This window comes from Coregonus lavaretus, assembly GCF_964263955.1.
Source record: "Coregonus lavaretus genome assembly, chromosome: 21".
In the NCBI taxonomy this organism is placed as follows: Eukaryota; Metazoa; Chordata; class Actinopteri; order Salmoniformes; family Salmonidae; genus Coregonus; species Coregonus lavaretus.
The window spans coordinates 9,255,697-9,271,088 of NC_140008.1; the positions used below are offsets into that span (position 1 = coordinate 9,255,697).

At 40.6% G+C, this 15,392-nt stretch overlaps 1 protein-coding gene across 1 annotated transcript; it reads left to right on the forward strand.

Annotated features, from left to right (window-relative positions):
- Positions 1–11,811: 11,811 nt before the first annotated feature.
- Positions 11,812–14,958, forward strand: LOC311148630 (uncharacterized protein). Its single transcript, XM_084185618.1, has 2 exons — positions 11,812–12,911; positions 13,013–14,958. Exons 1-2 carry the CDS (start codon positions 11,928–11,930, stop codon positions 13,448–13,450), a joined length of 1,422 nt encoding a protein of 473 aa, XP_084041744.1. The 5' UTR covers positions 11,812–11,927; the 3' UTR covers positions 13,451–14,958.
- Positions 14,959–15,392: the final 434 nt, after the last annotated feature.

A 15,392-nucleotide genomic window follows, 5' to 3' on the forward strand; every position in this document is an offset into this window, starting at 1 on the left:
TTCAGGCCACGTGGTACATCGTTGCTCAGGCTAATTTTTAATTGTGTTTTGTGCCACGGTGTACCTTAGGCTATGCTACAGGCTAATTGTGTTGTGTGCTACATGCTAACGTATCCTTAGAGATTCCGTTGCGACGGGTGAAAGTCTCTTAAACTTGTTTATGTGTTTGTAAGTCAGGTTGTATGTTTTGTGAGCGCTGTTAAATGTTGTTTGACTATAAGGGGAAATGGGAAGTTACAGCTGGCTGTTATTCTTTCTGTTTGGGGAGAGAGAAGAGAGAATCTTTCTTCCACGGTGAAAAGTATTTTTGAATGGTTATGCGCATGCGTTTAATTTTGCGACACTACACTACAGAAAGGGGGAGTTTATGACACGAGATTAGGACACGCTTTGGTTTACGGCACTAAATCTACGACATGCGGTCGACGAAACAAAATGGTGGCGTTAGTAAATGTATGAAGATGCTGAAGTATGAGGTTAAAATGATATTTGCGCATGCGTGATTTTACGGGGCTAAAAACTACAACATGTGGTTATGTGCTAAGCCTACAAAGCACGGCATTATGGGTAAGAGTCCTAGGTCCCATGTGACGCGGCAAGGGATAATAGTCACAGAATAAGAGAGATTTTGGGAAAAAATCTCTTAGGTGTTAAACGGCTGTTATGTGAACGTTAAACTATTTTGCGAGATGTAGTACATTTATAGATCAAATATATGTTGACGGAGTATAATTAATTAAAATAAGACTATTAAAATTAAATGAAATGGTTTGGAGCGATCTATTTAGTAAATGTATGGGGATGCGTTTAATTTTAAAATGATATTTGCGCATGCGTGGGATTCTGCAAAACAACACATTGGTTAAACGGCAGGGGGAGACAGAGGAACCCAGACGACGGAACAAATAGGCCCAGGGAGAGTTTAACACGAATCTGATAAGTTTATAAACGGCGGTGGGTTAAGATGAAACTTGTTTTGGGACCTATTAAATTTATAAATTAAATATATGTTGACGAAGTATAATGCATTGAATGTGGATAACTTGATTAATTGCATAAACTGCTGAAATCTTGTGTGTTTCTATGTTTTTTGAAATATGAGAGGAACATGGAATGGCGAGACGAGAGAGAGGAGGGGTGACGTCACATGACGTGACATCACATGATGCAGGAGAGGATCGGATCAGGCTAGTACACAAAATCATCCTAACCAGATATGTGATGTTATGACAATTTTACATCGGCTTGGCAAATACTATTTCATTAAAAATTGCATTTTGGAGGCTATGTGCATCACTGGGGTTTAATTACAGATGTGTTGGGAATCCAGGATGGATTGAGGATTCTTCTGTAAATTTATGATAATTAGAGCTAATGGAGCAAGGGGTTATGGGAATTGGAGTATTGTAGTATTGAAGGTTAGGCTTTGTTTATGGGTATTTTAGTCTGAAGATTACTAACTTGCATTTACTTGCATTTGATGGGTTGTGGTAATATACTCAACACTAATTGATAAATTGGTGATATAGGAATAAAAAATTGGTTTTAAATTATTCATAATTTTTAATTGAGTTTTTAATGGGTTTTTATTTTTAATTAAAGGGTTTTTGAATAAGGCATTTAATTGAATGTTTTTAATATTCATATTTTATTTTATTTAAAAAAAATTTGGGAGGAGGAAAAAAAAAAAAAAAAAATTTTTTATTTTTTATTTTTTTGAAGGTTGTTAGGGTTATATTAATAATTTAAGGGGGGAAGCCTATATAACTTATACAGTCTAGAATAAGATAGTTCACAATAAAGGAATATAAAAGGGTGTTACAATGGGGAAAAAGATATCAGGACTATGAGAGTCATTTCACGGGTGGAAATAGGGGTAATCCTTTAATTAAAGTGTTGCTAGGTTATCCGGCAAGTGAAACAAAAGTTGCCCTTCATTCTCAAACAAAAATTGATAAAATATGTCAGCGATAAGATAGGTTTAAAAAGTAGAGCTTAGGGATGTTTATTCTCAGCTTACAATGATCATCTAGCAGGGTGATTATGGCATCAGAGATGAAGACGAATACGAGCAGAAACAACGATGAAGATGAATTCAGAAGACGGAAGAAAATGGGATGTCTGGGAACTTAAGGAGATGAGGAGGATGAAGATGAGTGATTGAGAGAGGTCATGGGTGGATATGACTCTGATCAGAAGGAAGTGGCAAGAGAGGAAAGAAGGATACTGGAGACTTGATCTCTGATGAAAGTTGAACGAAGGAGACAAGAGATTCGAGTTCTGATGAAGAAAGTGATGAAGATTTGGAGATTAAAGGTGTTGTATGTTCAAGAGGATTTTATCCTACAATGACTGGCAAAGAAGAAATAGGAGATATAGACCGAGGCGTATCAGGCCTGGAGGAAGAGACGACTTTGGGAGAGGTAAGGGAGCTAGAGGAACAGCTCGAGACGCTGAAGATATAGAAGAGACAAGGAGAAAACCTGCGGAGAACATTTTTAATCCCAAGAATTGAAGAAGAACACATTGAGGTCAAGAAGAGCCCACTAGTAAGAAGATGCTGGAAGATGATATTTCGAGGACAGAACTTGGAACTAAGGTTGAAGAATACTGATATGTCAACGATGAGAAGAACCGGACGAAGAAAACTCAAGCAAATACAACTTATAACTGGTGGTGGAGAAGAAGAAAATAAGTGTTGGTTATGAAGAATCAGAGTGAATCAAATCAACAATCACTGTTACAGCTTCAACTGAACAATATCAAAGGCAATTGTACCAGCCAAGGGGGGACCAGATGTTCCATATTGACTGTCAGTTTCTGGACAGACACAGAATTGGAGAAGAAGAAACAGAGGAAGATCAACGAGCAAGTGAAGATCATCTGTGCTTCAGGTGAACACTAAATATTCTAGAGTGCCGAGAATATCCGGAAGGGGTGCATTGCTGAGAGCCTTGATTAGAGAAGAAGAGAAAATAGCTAACAGTTGAAACAACTGACCATTAGAAGTGATAGTGAATAGGGGAAAACTTATCTGGGTTCAGTCTAAAGAGGTTAAACATATCACTCTGTAAAATAAACTAATTAGGTTAGGATAGGGATTGGAAGTAGTAAAACAGTTTAATTACTCTTAAGGAATCAATTGAGCTCTGCTATAGAAGTCAAAGAGGAAGTAAAAGAGACATACTAATATTAGGACAATATACCTATGGCATTGTTGGGAAAGAGATGCATGGTGTAAATTAAAGTGTACAATAAAGATGTACACTAGACGACTGACTGTCTGGTAGAATATTTTACGAAGTAGGGTTTTTTGGGAATCATTTGCTTAAAAGATAATATCCTAGGAAGGATGATAATGTATTAGATTGCCTGTTAGACAGTCTGTCTGAAAAGTTAATAGGGATGACTGTTTATTTTGGGTTACATTCTTACACTAAGAGATTTGAGGTTAGGCTAAAAGGTGTTTAGTCGGTTTTGCCAAGTCTGTGTGTAATGAGTCAGAAGCAGGTGGGGAACTTTCCCAATCACATATTCTAAAATTTGGTGGTAAGAGATTTTGTCCATAAGTCAGGGGGAAAGGTTTTAAATGTTATGAGAGAAAAGATTAGATTAAAATAAGTTAGGGGTAGGATAGGTTGAAAGAACTCTGAGACAGTAAGCTAAGTTTCAAAGTTAGTAGTAAGACAGAGAGAGAACAGTAATGAATGACACTGTCCAGTAGGGAGATCAAGGTCATTATAGGTGTATTTTGTTATAATCAGGAGGTTTAAAGTTTAGAGGTAGAACTGAAAGGGGGAAAAAGTGACACTAGTGGGGATGGATGGAAGTACAAGGAAGGAGTTCAAAGTCTTGGGGGGAAAACTAGGAGTAAATAAGGACATTAACACTTCAGTCTATTAGAACAACAGGGAGAAGCAATTTAACTCTTTCAACATTGATAGGTATTAAAGTCATAAACATATTGCATTTGATTATAAGGGAACCAATACAGCACCAATTTTAGGGGGAAAAATACTTATTAGGGTTTAAGATGGGGACGTTTCTCTCATATGGAGAGATAACTATGGAGAATAAGTATTGTTATCAGGACCAGGAGTAGAAGGAGGTATAGTTTGGAATAGGGTTAGGAGTGACTGTTCACTTATGTTGCGTAATATTATAGAGAAAGGTCAGGGAGAATATATGTGTACTTATCTAGTGCAAGCATTAGAAGTTGTTCTGGTTAAGAATTATTGGTTAAAGGGCTATGTAATTTGTAAGGTGATGCTTATAACGGAAGATTTGAAGTCTGTAAAACTTTCCACAGTCACAGAGGGAGTTAAGGATAAGTTTATTACAGTAGTCACTCCAACAGGGAATAATCGAATAGGATGTTGGTAGTTTCCCACTAGAGGGAATTAAGGGTTTTAATTCATCAACTAAATCAACGACTTTAAGGGTAACTTTGGAAGGGATTAATGATACTATGGCAATAGCAAATATAGGAGTATGATACTGACAACAATTGTTCTGAAATTAAAGGAGGCAGCAAGAGAGACTCAGGGGTTTAGGTTATTACGAATAGGGTTAAAATAGAGCAGATAGAAACAATATAGATTAATCTGAAATGGAGAATAGAGATTCGTCATGGAAGCTGCAGTATGGGGTCTTTTGATTTTGATGACAGAGGGGGGGGGCATCTGATCAGTGCTGCTCGTTCCTCTGTTGTGGAAATTAGAGATAGATTAACTCATTCTGTAGGGTCAGTGGGGAATCTTGAGGGTCCATGTCTGTTGGGAATTCCATCCCGAACCTGTTAGACGGTTGCGCAGCCTCTGTCAGGTGTGGATCAGTTTTGAGCTTTGTCATAACTGTGGAATTGGCAACAGTCATTGACAGATAAAATAATGTTGTTGTCAAAACAGTAGGGTTTAAGTGTTCTTGGGTGAAGGGATTACCCTATGAGCATTGGTTAGAGGGAAAGTAAAATCAGGTAATTGCAAACTCTGAAGTATTCAGGTGAAATATTGAGGGATAAAAGTTGTTTTTGCTCTAATAAAACATGAGGTAAGGGGTATGTTTATGGGAAGATCAGGGTGATGTTGTATGATAAATTTGGATAAGCATGACCTTAAGGGTAGTAATGACAAATAATAGGTTACTTTTTATATATCAGGTAGTAAGAAGAGCAGGACTTTGATGGTTAAAAGATTAGCTTTTGACTGACAATGTGACTATGTGAATTTTAGAGGATAAGGGGAAATTATGATAGAGTATATTCTTACCCTATGGGGGATAGGATGTTGTTACAGGTCAACGTTGAAGCTTCCATATGAGGTTTTACCATTATAAGAGGGATAGCATTGGACACAGCTAAATCTAGGGTTAAAAGGGTGACATTACATTTACATTTTAGTCATTTAGCAGACACATGGCGACATGTCATAGTCTTCAAGCCTATCATTGAAGAATAAGTTTAAGGGAGAAGGGGGGACTTCATTCATGGTATGGTGTAACATTTGGGAAGATAATATTGATAAATATTAGTGTATTACTGTGAGTCCAGATAGTTCAGATAATATCACTGGGGTTATAGATGCATTGTAAGGGATGCATTTGTAAGCTTTGATAACACTGTGTGATGTTTGTACTGACTTTTGAGAAAGTTATGAGATTGAGATAGGTTGGAGAAGTGGTGCCTGGAGACAACACTCAGATGCCGGTGTGGACTGTTCCTGATCTGGATAAAGATGGACAAGTGGAACTGAGGGATAAATATCATTTTGGATTATTTGATGATTTTTTCAAATTGTTTTTTCAATATTAGTATAATTTTTAGTATGATTTATGAATCAAAGGGGGGAATGGATAATGTGATTCATGCATCATTTATGTATCATTTTTTAAATTTTTAGGTGAAATGGAGGTTTAATTTGAAAGTGGTTGTTTTGCAAAGGATACTGTTTGGTCGTTTATTTTCTTGTCATTCCAGAAGCATGTGGGAGAAGCATGTGGAGATTGGAATACTCAAACAAAGACAATATGACTGGAGGAGAGGAAACAAGGATGGTGTGGCTGATTCCATCATCAACAAGTCCATTGGAAGAGGACACTACAGGAAGAGGAAGTGTAGTGGACTACATTCCAGTGTCTGCAATGAAATATAGACATATTTGATGTGTAATACATAATTGTGTCATATTCTTAGGTATTGATTTTAGTAGAATTATGTTTGATGTTATTGAATGCAAATGAGGATCGTAGATGCTTTTGTTTATTTCGATGGGGTTAGGGACAGAATGTTTAAGCAGGGAGAGATTCCCTTTCAGGTCCTATGGGTTGACCAGCCTGAGAGTGGATATTTATGGATAGGATTTTGTTTACATGGGTATTTAATTACATCATAGTTTCAAATGCATTTACATGAGTTATGAGGTTATCTGGAGTACCGACGGTGGTTGCCTGGGGCAGAGGGACCGTGAGATAATTTTACTGTCTTGATTGATATGGATGGATGGCTGCTGGACAGTTTTTCGCTCTCACACTCCATAGAGATTTATTCATAATTCATAGTAATGTGTTCATACTTCATAAACAGTTGTTCATATGTCATAGTAATGTATTTATACTCCATAGAGATTTCTTCATGGGTCATAGTAATGTATTCACACTTCATAAACAGGTATTTCATAAGAAAGGTATTTACACTCTAGAGGAGAATGTTTTGGTTTAAGGTTAAGAATATTCAATGAGATAAATGGTTAATAGTCATAATCTTATTCTGTTTGTTTTCGAGACGTTTATTTCGTCTCGAAAGGGGGGAATATCGTATCTGAAGATTATGCCTTTGTTAAATGTTTTTCATGACGAAATGGAATGTTGGTTGTTCAGGCCAAAGGGGGGATGTTTTATGATGTTATTTGAGATGTGCCGCTTGGAGGGTGACGGCCGAGGGGAGACTGGTGATTGGCCAGAAGAAGGGAGTAGCCCCTCCCTTTGCATTGTTTATAAATAGGGGGTAAACGATTAGACGGCAGAACGGCCATAGCAATCTGGGGAGCCGTTCTCCGGACATCGCGAGTCTGTATCTATGCTGTAGATTCGTGATTTTAATAAAAGCCTCTAACACGATGCAGTATGGCGAACTCTTTGTTGACAGCGATAATGGCCACCATTCATCATATACGACACAGGTCTGTGTGGGGCTCTCACAATTTGTTTCTTAATCACCTGAGGCACGCGCACAAGACGTAACTACGTGATGCATGCATACTAACCGAAGTCTTGCAGGTGTTTACATGATTTTGCGCATGTGCCAGGTGATGAGTATCTCTACAGCAGTACCGGCTTAATAGTACTTACCTGTGGATATTTGTCAAATTTCGAGATACAAAGACCAACAACACAGACAACCGGTAGAGTAAGTGCAAATGTAATTGTATTCAACATTCTGGCTTGTAAAGAAGCTTTCCACATTTTTGCAATGCTTTGTTTCACACTGTGTAACCAGAAAGGTGTCACAGTCTGATGTATTAGGACATAGGATGGAGTGCTTCACAGTGGAGTGTCTAAGAGCACAAATACCTTTTTCAGTTCTCAGTTGACCTTTTATTTAGGTCATGGTGAAAATGATGATATTGGATGGCATCTGCAAATAAACAACATAGGAAAGAACTAGTATCAATATCAACATTTTTTTCAAGACTGTATAAACTAGTATCAAAATGAAGAATGTATAAACTAGTATCAACATGAAGACTGTATAAACTAGTATCAACATTAAGACTTTATAAACTAGTATCAACATTAAGACTGTATAAAGTATGAATGAGATTACCTCAAATCAAACATAGTTAGGGAAGCAAATTGCAAACCATCATAAACAAAGGATAAATGATTATGAGTTTTACAACTTAAGTACGGCTGGGAAAGCACAAACACAGGATCTAATACAGCTCTAGTAAAGCTCTAATAAAGTTTTAATAAAGCTCAAATAAAGCTCAAATAAAGCTCAAATAAAGCTCTAGTAAAGCTATAATAAAGCTATGCAAAAGATTATAGCTCAATAAATGATTTAACAAGCCATAGGACGGCTGCCAGAAGTGTTCCTATATGTCTCAACAACCCAATGAGTAGGTAGCTGTTCATCGCCAGAGAAAATAGAAAAATAATGAGTCCGAAAAATGCAACGATGTGCCAGAAAAAACAGGCAGACGGATCAAACATGCCTTGCTCCTCTTCAACCATTTTCATATTGAGAAGGCGTGAGATGGAGAGAAAACATGTGGTCCTGTTGAGTTTTGTGGAAACCATGATGTAGACTGACTGAACAATAGTAATAGCAATAGCAATAGCAGTAGCAGTAGGATTAGCATTAGCATTAGCAGTATTAGCATTAGCCGGTCCTTGGATATTAGAGGGATAGTTCACAGGGTTTTCCACAGACTCATCAGATCTGATACATTGCTTCTGTCTTATACTCGATGTGCAGCGATGTGTCTCAATCTTATACTCGATGTGTCATGGGAGGTTACTCATCAACGGCTGAACTAAAACAAAGTAAACAATTATCAAAGTTCTTAGCCTCCTCAGAGGAGCTCAGAGAAATGTTGAAAACCCCAGTGAATGGGAATTCTGAAAATGGGTAGAGGGCTGCGCTCTCAGGAAGACACTTGAAGCTTTTACTGGAATTGGCATGTGAATGGTGGTTGGTCTGTTGAAAAGGCGTCAAACTGTATACTGAATTAACTTTCAAACTGTCTGAAGAAGTCCTTTAGAACCTTTAAAGCAAGTGGTTGTTTTCCTGTAAGGATACAGTGAGGGGAAAAAAGTATTTGATCCCCTGCTGATTTTGTACGTTTGCCCAATGACAAAGACATGATCAGTCTATAATTTTAATGGTAGGTTTATTTGAACAGTGAGAGACAGAATAACAACAAAAAAATCCAGAAAAACGCATGTCAGACATTTTATAAATTGATTTGCATTTAAATGAGGGAAATAAGTATTTGACCCCCTCTCAATCAGAAAGATTTCTGGCTCCCAGGTGTCTTTTATACAGGTAACGAGCTGAGATTAGGAGCACACTCTTAAAGAGAGTGCTCCTAATCTCAGCTTGTTACCTGTATAAAAGACACCTGTCCACAGAAGCAATCAATCAATCAGACTCCAAACTCTCCACCATGGCCAAGACCAAAGAGCTCTCCAAGGATGTCAGGGACAAGATTGTAGAACTACACAAAGCTGGAATGGGCTACAAGACCATCGCCAAGCAGCTTGGTGAGAAGGTGACAAAAGTTGATGCAATTATTCGCAAATGGAAGAAACAAAAAAGAACTGTCAATCTCCCTTGGCCTGGGAGTCCATGCAAGATCTCACCTCGTGAAGTTGCAATGATCATGAGAACGGTGAGGAATCTGCCCAGAACTACACGGGAGGATCTTGTCAATGATCTCAAGGCAGCTGGGACCATAGTCACCAAGAAAACAATTGGTAACACACTACGCCGTGAAGGACTGAAATCCTGCAGCGCCCGCAAGGTCCCCCTGCTCAAGAAAGCACATATACATGCCCGTCTGAAGTTTGCCAATGAACATCTGAATGATTCAGAGGAGAACTGGGTGAAAGTGTTGTGGTCAGATGAGACCAAAATGGAGCTCTTTGGCATCAACTCAACTCGTCGTGTTTGGAGGAGGAGGAATGCTGCCTATGACCCCAAGAACACCATCCCCACCGTCAAACATGGAAGTGGAAACATTATGCTTTGGAGGTGTTTTTCTGCTAAGGGGACAGGACAACTTCACCGCATCAAAGGGACGATGGACTGGGCCGTCAAATCTTGGGTGAGAATCTCCTTCCCTCAGCCAGGGCATTGAAAATGGGTCGTAGATGGGTATTCCAGCATGACAATGACCCAAAACACACGGCCAAGGCAACAAAGGAGTGGCTCAAGAAGAAGCACATTAAGGTCCTGGAGTGGCCTAGCCAGTTTCCAGACTTTAATCCCATAGAAAATCTGTGGAGGGAGCTGAAGGTTTGAGTTGCCAAACGTCAGCCTCGAAACAATGACTTGGAGAAGATCTGCAAACAGGAGTGGGACAAAATCCCTCCTGAGATGTGTGCAAACTTGGTGGCCAACTACAAGAAACGTCTGACCTCTGTGATTGCCAACAAGGGTTTTGCCATCAAGTACTAAGTCATGTTTTTGCAGAGGGGTCAAATACTTATTTCCCCCAATTAAAATGCAAATCAATGTGTTTTTCTGGATTTTTTTGTTGTTATTCTGTCTCTCACTGTTCAAATAAACCTACCATAAAAATTATAGACTGATCATTTCTTTGTCAGTGGGGGCGGCTTGCAAGCCGAAGAACACCATCCCAACCGTGAAGAACGGGGGTGGCAGCATCATGCTTTGGGGGTGCTTTGCTGCAGGAGGGACTGGTGCACTTCACAAAATAGATGGCATCATGAGGAAGGAAAATTATGTGGATATATTGAAGCAACATTACATTTACATTTTAGTCATTTAGCAGACGCTAAATGGATAAAAGCGTCTGCTAAGCGGCATATTATTATTTGACCGACTGGGAATGTGATGAAATAAATAAAAGCTGAAATAAATAATTCTCTCTACTATTATTCTGACATTTCACATTCTTAAAATAAAGTGGTGATCCTAACTGACCTAAAACAGGGAATTTTTACTACGATTAAATATCAGGAATTGTGAAAAACTGAGTTTAAATGTATTTGGCTAAGGTGTATTTAACTTCCGAGTTCAACTGTATAAGTAATCTGAGTTTTGATCAACGCTGGGAGCAATATTTAGCCTAGATGTTGACCCATAATTGATTTTCTTTATTTTGTACACATTTTTTATTTGTAATTTTTTATTTTCAAATTAGAAAAGATTACTGCGGTCTGGACCTTGGTGTCCTGATATGTAGTTACAGCCATGATATCAATACACTGTAAACTATGTCACTAGCTAGGTTTCCATGCAATTGGAGACAGATCTTCATGCAAATATTCTAGAATACGCATAAAGAAAATATGAGCATTTTCCACCAGTGGTGTGTTTCCACCAAATGGACTTGTGGATAAAAATCTGTGCATTATGACATAGTGCACACAAAATGTACTTTTCCGCTTAAGTTTTCATGTACCGAATAAAAATCTAAAATTCTATATGTTTTCACCGCATTTTAAATTCTATCAATAGTTTTGCAACAAAAACTTGCAGATACAGTGCGGGGAGGGCCGAAACACTTCTGTTTTTTATTTCTACCTGGTAGTTAATTGCACTCACCTGGTGTCCCAGGTCTGAATTAGCCCCTGATTAGAAGGAGAGGATGAAAGACAGAGGAGTTTCGGCCCTCCAGGACCGGAATTGAAGAACCCTGGTCTACATGATGAAATTATTATGGGTAAGAGCTAGAATATTTGTATTTGTCAAATGGCAGTCAAGCATCGATCATCATGTCACCAGAATAAGACCCTCAATATTTATTGGAAAGGAGTAGGCTATCAAGATCACCGTGCACTCACCACCCTGAGAAGTTCATCATAACTTATTTGATCTGTAGCCTAATAAACTGCATGGTTTCCCAAATTGTAGTGGGAGGACCACACACCATATCATCGTGTCTGGTGGAAAATGCGGATTTTGGAATTTTCGCATGAAAATCTGGATGGAAACCTAGCTGCTGCCACTCACCATGTCACACTATAAAAACACGTTTGTTCTTCTATTCCAGCTCAGAACTATATCCAGCTTGCGGCGCTGTTTTTTGTTTCGGGGCTTGACACCCACTGACATACACAAAAGAAGAAGACAACACGGAAGTAGAATTGGAGGGAGGTTTGTTTTTATTTTGCAATATGGTCATTCCTTGCGTGGATTTTAGACGCAGCTAACTGAATACCTAACTCTCAGTCCACTGAAAATGGCTAAATTACAGTCTTTGAGTGTGTTTGTTAATACGCGTTTAACAGTGGCTACCGTAGAGATTATGGGGGCTGTAGAGAAAGTGGTAGCGGAGTACCAGGAGGAGATTTCCAGATCTAAAGAGGAGAATGACAGGCTACGCAGACTGCTGCGGATCACACCGGAGATAAAACTATGTAGAATAGACTCTCTCCAGTTCTCTCTTACCGTCTCCGAGGAGGAGGTTAACCCTGTGCAGCAGCACTGTGACCAGGAGGAATGGAAGTCCAGTCTGGGGATGGCTGACCCAGAGCCCATACAGATTAAAGAGGAGGAAGTCGGGACCACTCAGGTGGCAGGGCATCTTCAAGGGATGGAGGCTGACATCATAGAGTTCATATTCACTCCTCCCTGTGTGAAAAGTGATTGTGGTCAGGAGGACCCACTTTTGAGTCTTCCCCAAACCGAGACTGTGGAAAAGAGAGAGCGTGACTCTAAACCATTGGATCTCAAACCTTTTGGCACTGTGACCCACCTCAACATTACCAGTGACCCTCCAGATAATCAAGACAATGTCTCCAGCCACAGCTCAGCTGTAAGCAGCGATCCAGTAGAATTTGACATAAACCCACCATTGGAACCCAACTCAACATTAAGGAAACCCGGCACTAAAGCCAGCACCACGTATAAAAAAACTCATATACTCCCCATGCCCAGAGTTAGGGTCAGAACCACAGACAGAGGTCTGTTTCATCCAGAGACATTTGAGAGAGCCTCCCAAGATGTGCTGGTAGGGGGCCAGTCAGTCAGGAGTGCAGCGAAAGCACATGGTGTATGCCATGTTACTTTGTTTAGGTACTGTCGGAGGAAAAAGGATAGCGCCAATGCCCGACTGCCAGCATACAGAGCCCACAACAGAGTGTTTAGTCAGGAGCAGGAGAATAATCTGAAGGAGTATCTGTTGAGGGCTGCAGATATATACTTTGGATTGAGTCATAAAGAGGTAAGCTTACAATAGTGCTGGTAGTTGATTACCTATAAGATTTAAAAAGGTCATATAGAGGTTCATAACAGTTCATAATTAATATTGTCTTTATTTTTCAGGTGCGGAGACTTGCATACCAGCTTGCCCAACACTACCGCTGCAAGTACCCTGAGACCTGGGCCACCAAGGAGATGGCAGGGAAAGACTGGTTCACCTCCTTCCTCAAAAGGCACCCCGGCCTCTCCATCCGACAGCCTCAAGCCACCAGTCTATTGAGGGGGACAAGTTTCAATGCAACGAACGTGTCTCAGTTCTTCAACAACCTTTCTACTATTCTGGGCCGCCACCACTTTGAGGCCAAAGATGTGTGGAACATGGATGAGACCAGCACCGCAACAGACCAAGTGCCGGACAAAATCATTGCCAACAGAGAGAGGAAGCAGGTCGGACCAACGACATCTGCAGAGAGAGGAACATTGGTTACTACGGCACTAGCGGTCAATGCTGGATCGAAGTGTTTACGGCCCCCAGAGGAGATACATCAACAGTGCCATTGATTGCTGGATAAAGACGTACCCTGGCAGAACGGTCTCCAAATACGACATACCAGGAATTGTGGCAACAGCCCTACCATCTGCTGTAACACCAGCCAACGTCATGGCTGGGTTTCACTGTACCGGATATGGCCATTAACCCTACTGTCTTTACAGAAGCCAAATTCTCACGGGCTTTTGTAACAGGTCATCCTGCCCCCGCCGCCACAGAGGAGCCAGCTGCAGCACCAGGGGGCCATGGTGTCTCTCCACAGGCCCAGCCCAGGGTGGAGGTCAATGCAAGTCCTGCGGGGCGGTCTGTCTCTCCTGGGCAGGGGGAGGTCCAAGCCCATTCCACCTCTGGGGATCACCTCCACGCTGTCTCAGATCCATCTACACCTGAAGATCTCTTCTGTGATTCTGCGCTGAGTCAATCCATCCCCACAGATGACTTCAGCCTTGTCTAAACATCAGACCGTTACCATGGTTACGCCATGGATCTCAGTCTGAAAGAAGTCACTGTAAAAAAGACGCAATAGTCTACAAGACAGAATGTTGAATACATTGATATTTAAACGTACTTTACCGGTTTTCCGTGCTGTTGGTCCTTTTGGTGGTAGGAAGCGGAGATGGGGTATCCACAGGAAAGTGTTGTTTACCTGACTTTTTGTGGCGCCGGTAGGTTCTGTTGCTTGTATATCCCATGTCCTGATGCATTCCATGTGATGCACAATATGTAAACAATAACCCAATGTAACCGAATGTTGTCGACCAAAGCCTGTTCCCTCTCAATCAGCTGAAAGTGCTTGGGAAATGTGCCATCTGATTGCGTGGGACAACGTTTGGTCTGTGCTTCGGTTAAATTTGGCCATTGTTGACATATTGTGCAAGTCCCGTGCGAATTGTGTCAGCATTGAAAATACAAACCGACATACAGACCAGCGTACTGAAAGTAATAACACTACTCTGTGGATATTTTGGCTCAGATTACCTCCTACATAAGGACAAACTCAGCGGACAACAGGTAAAGTACGTTCAAATTAAGTTTAATGAGCCTACATGTTAGAGACGAGAGAGGAGTCTTCCACTCTCGGATTAGTAGAGGCTAACTTCAGCCCTGTAGCTGTCCGACCTTTCCCCAAGGCGAAGGAGAAGAACGACCACCATTCTAACCGATACCCCTGTCAAGGTGCCCTGGAGGAGGAGAAAACAGAATAAAGTGATAGCGCAGCTTGGAGAAACAGTGTGGCAAAAAATCTAATCAAATCACATTTTATTTGTCACTTGCACCAAATACAACAGGTGTAGACATTACAGTGAAATGCTTACTTACAAGCCCTTAACCAACAATGCAGTTTAACAAAACAATTTAAAAAGCAAATAATTAAAGAACAGCAGTAAAATAAAATAACAGTAGGGAGGCTATATACAGGGGGTACCGGTACAGAGTCAATGTGCGGGGGCACTGGTTAGTCGAGGTAATTGAGGTAATATGTACATATGGGTAGAGTTAAAGTGACTATGCATAGATAATAAACAGAGTAGCAGCAGCGTAGTCCGGGGTAGCCATGATTAGCTGTTCAGGAGTCTTATGGCTTGGGGGGTAGAAGCTGTTAAGAAGCCTTTTGGACCTAGACTTGGCGCTCCGGTACCGCTTGCCGTGCGGTAGCAGAGAGAACAGTCTATGACTAGGGTGGCTGGAGTCTTTGATAATTTTTAGGGCCTTCCTCTGACACTGCCTGGTATAGAGGTCCTGGATGGCAGGAAGCTTGGCCCCAGTGATGTACTGGGCCGTACGCACTACCCTCTGTAGTGCCTTGGGGTCGGAGGTCGAGCAGTTGCCATACCAGGTGGTGATGAAGAGAGCTCAGAAGAGAGCAACTAAGTAGGATGAACAGGAAGTTGTGGGGTAGATTTAGGCTCATCTATGCCAGGGCAGATCTGGGTGCAATGCTTGTTCAGTCAT

Bases quoted from the DNA above. Each gene is read 5' to 3' on its own strand.
- LOC311148630 (XM_084185618.1), top strand. From the start codon at position 11,928: ATGGCTAAATTACAGTCTTTGAGTGTGTTTGTTAATACGCGTTTAACA. The intron at 12,912-13,012 runs GTAAGCTTACAA...TTTATTTTTCAG, and splicing joins TTGGATTGAGTCATAAAGAG to GTGCGGAGACTTGCATACCA.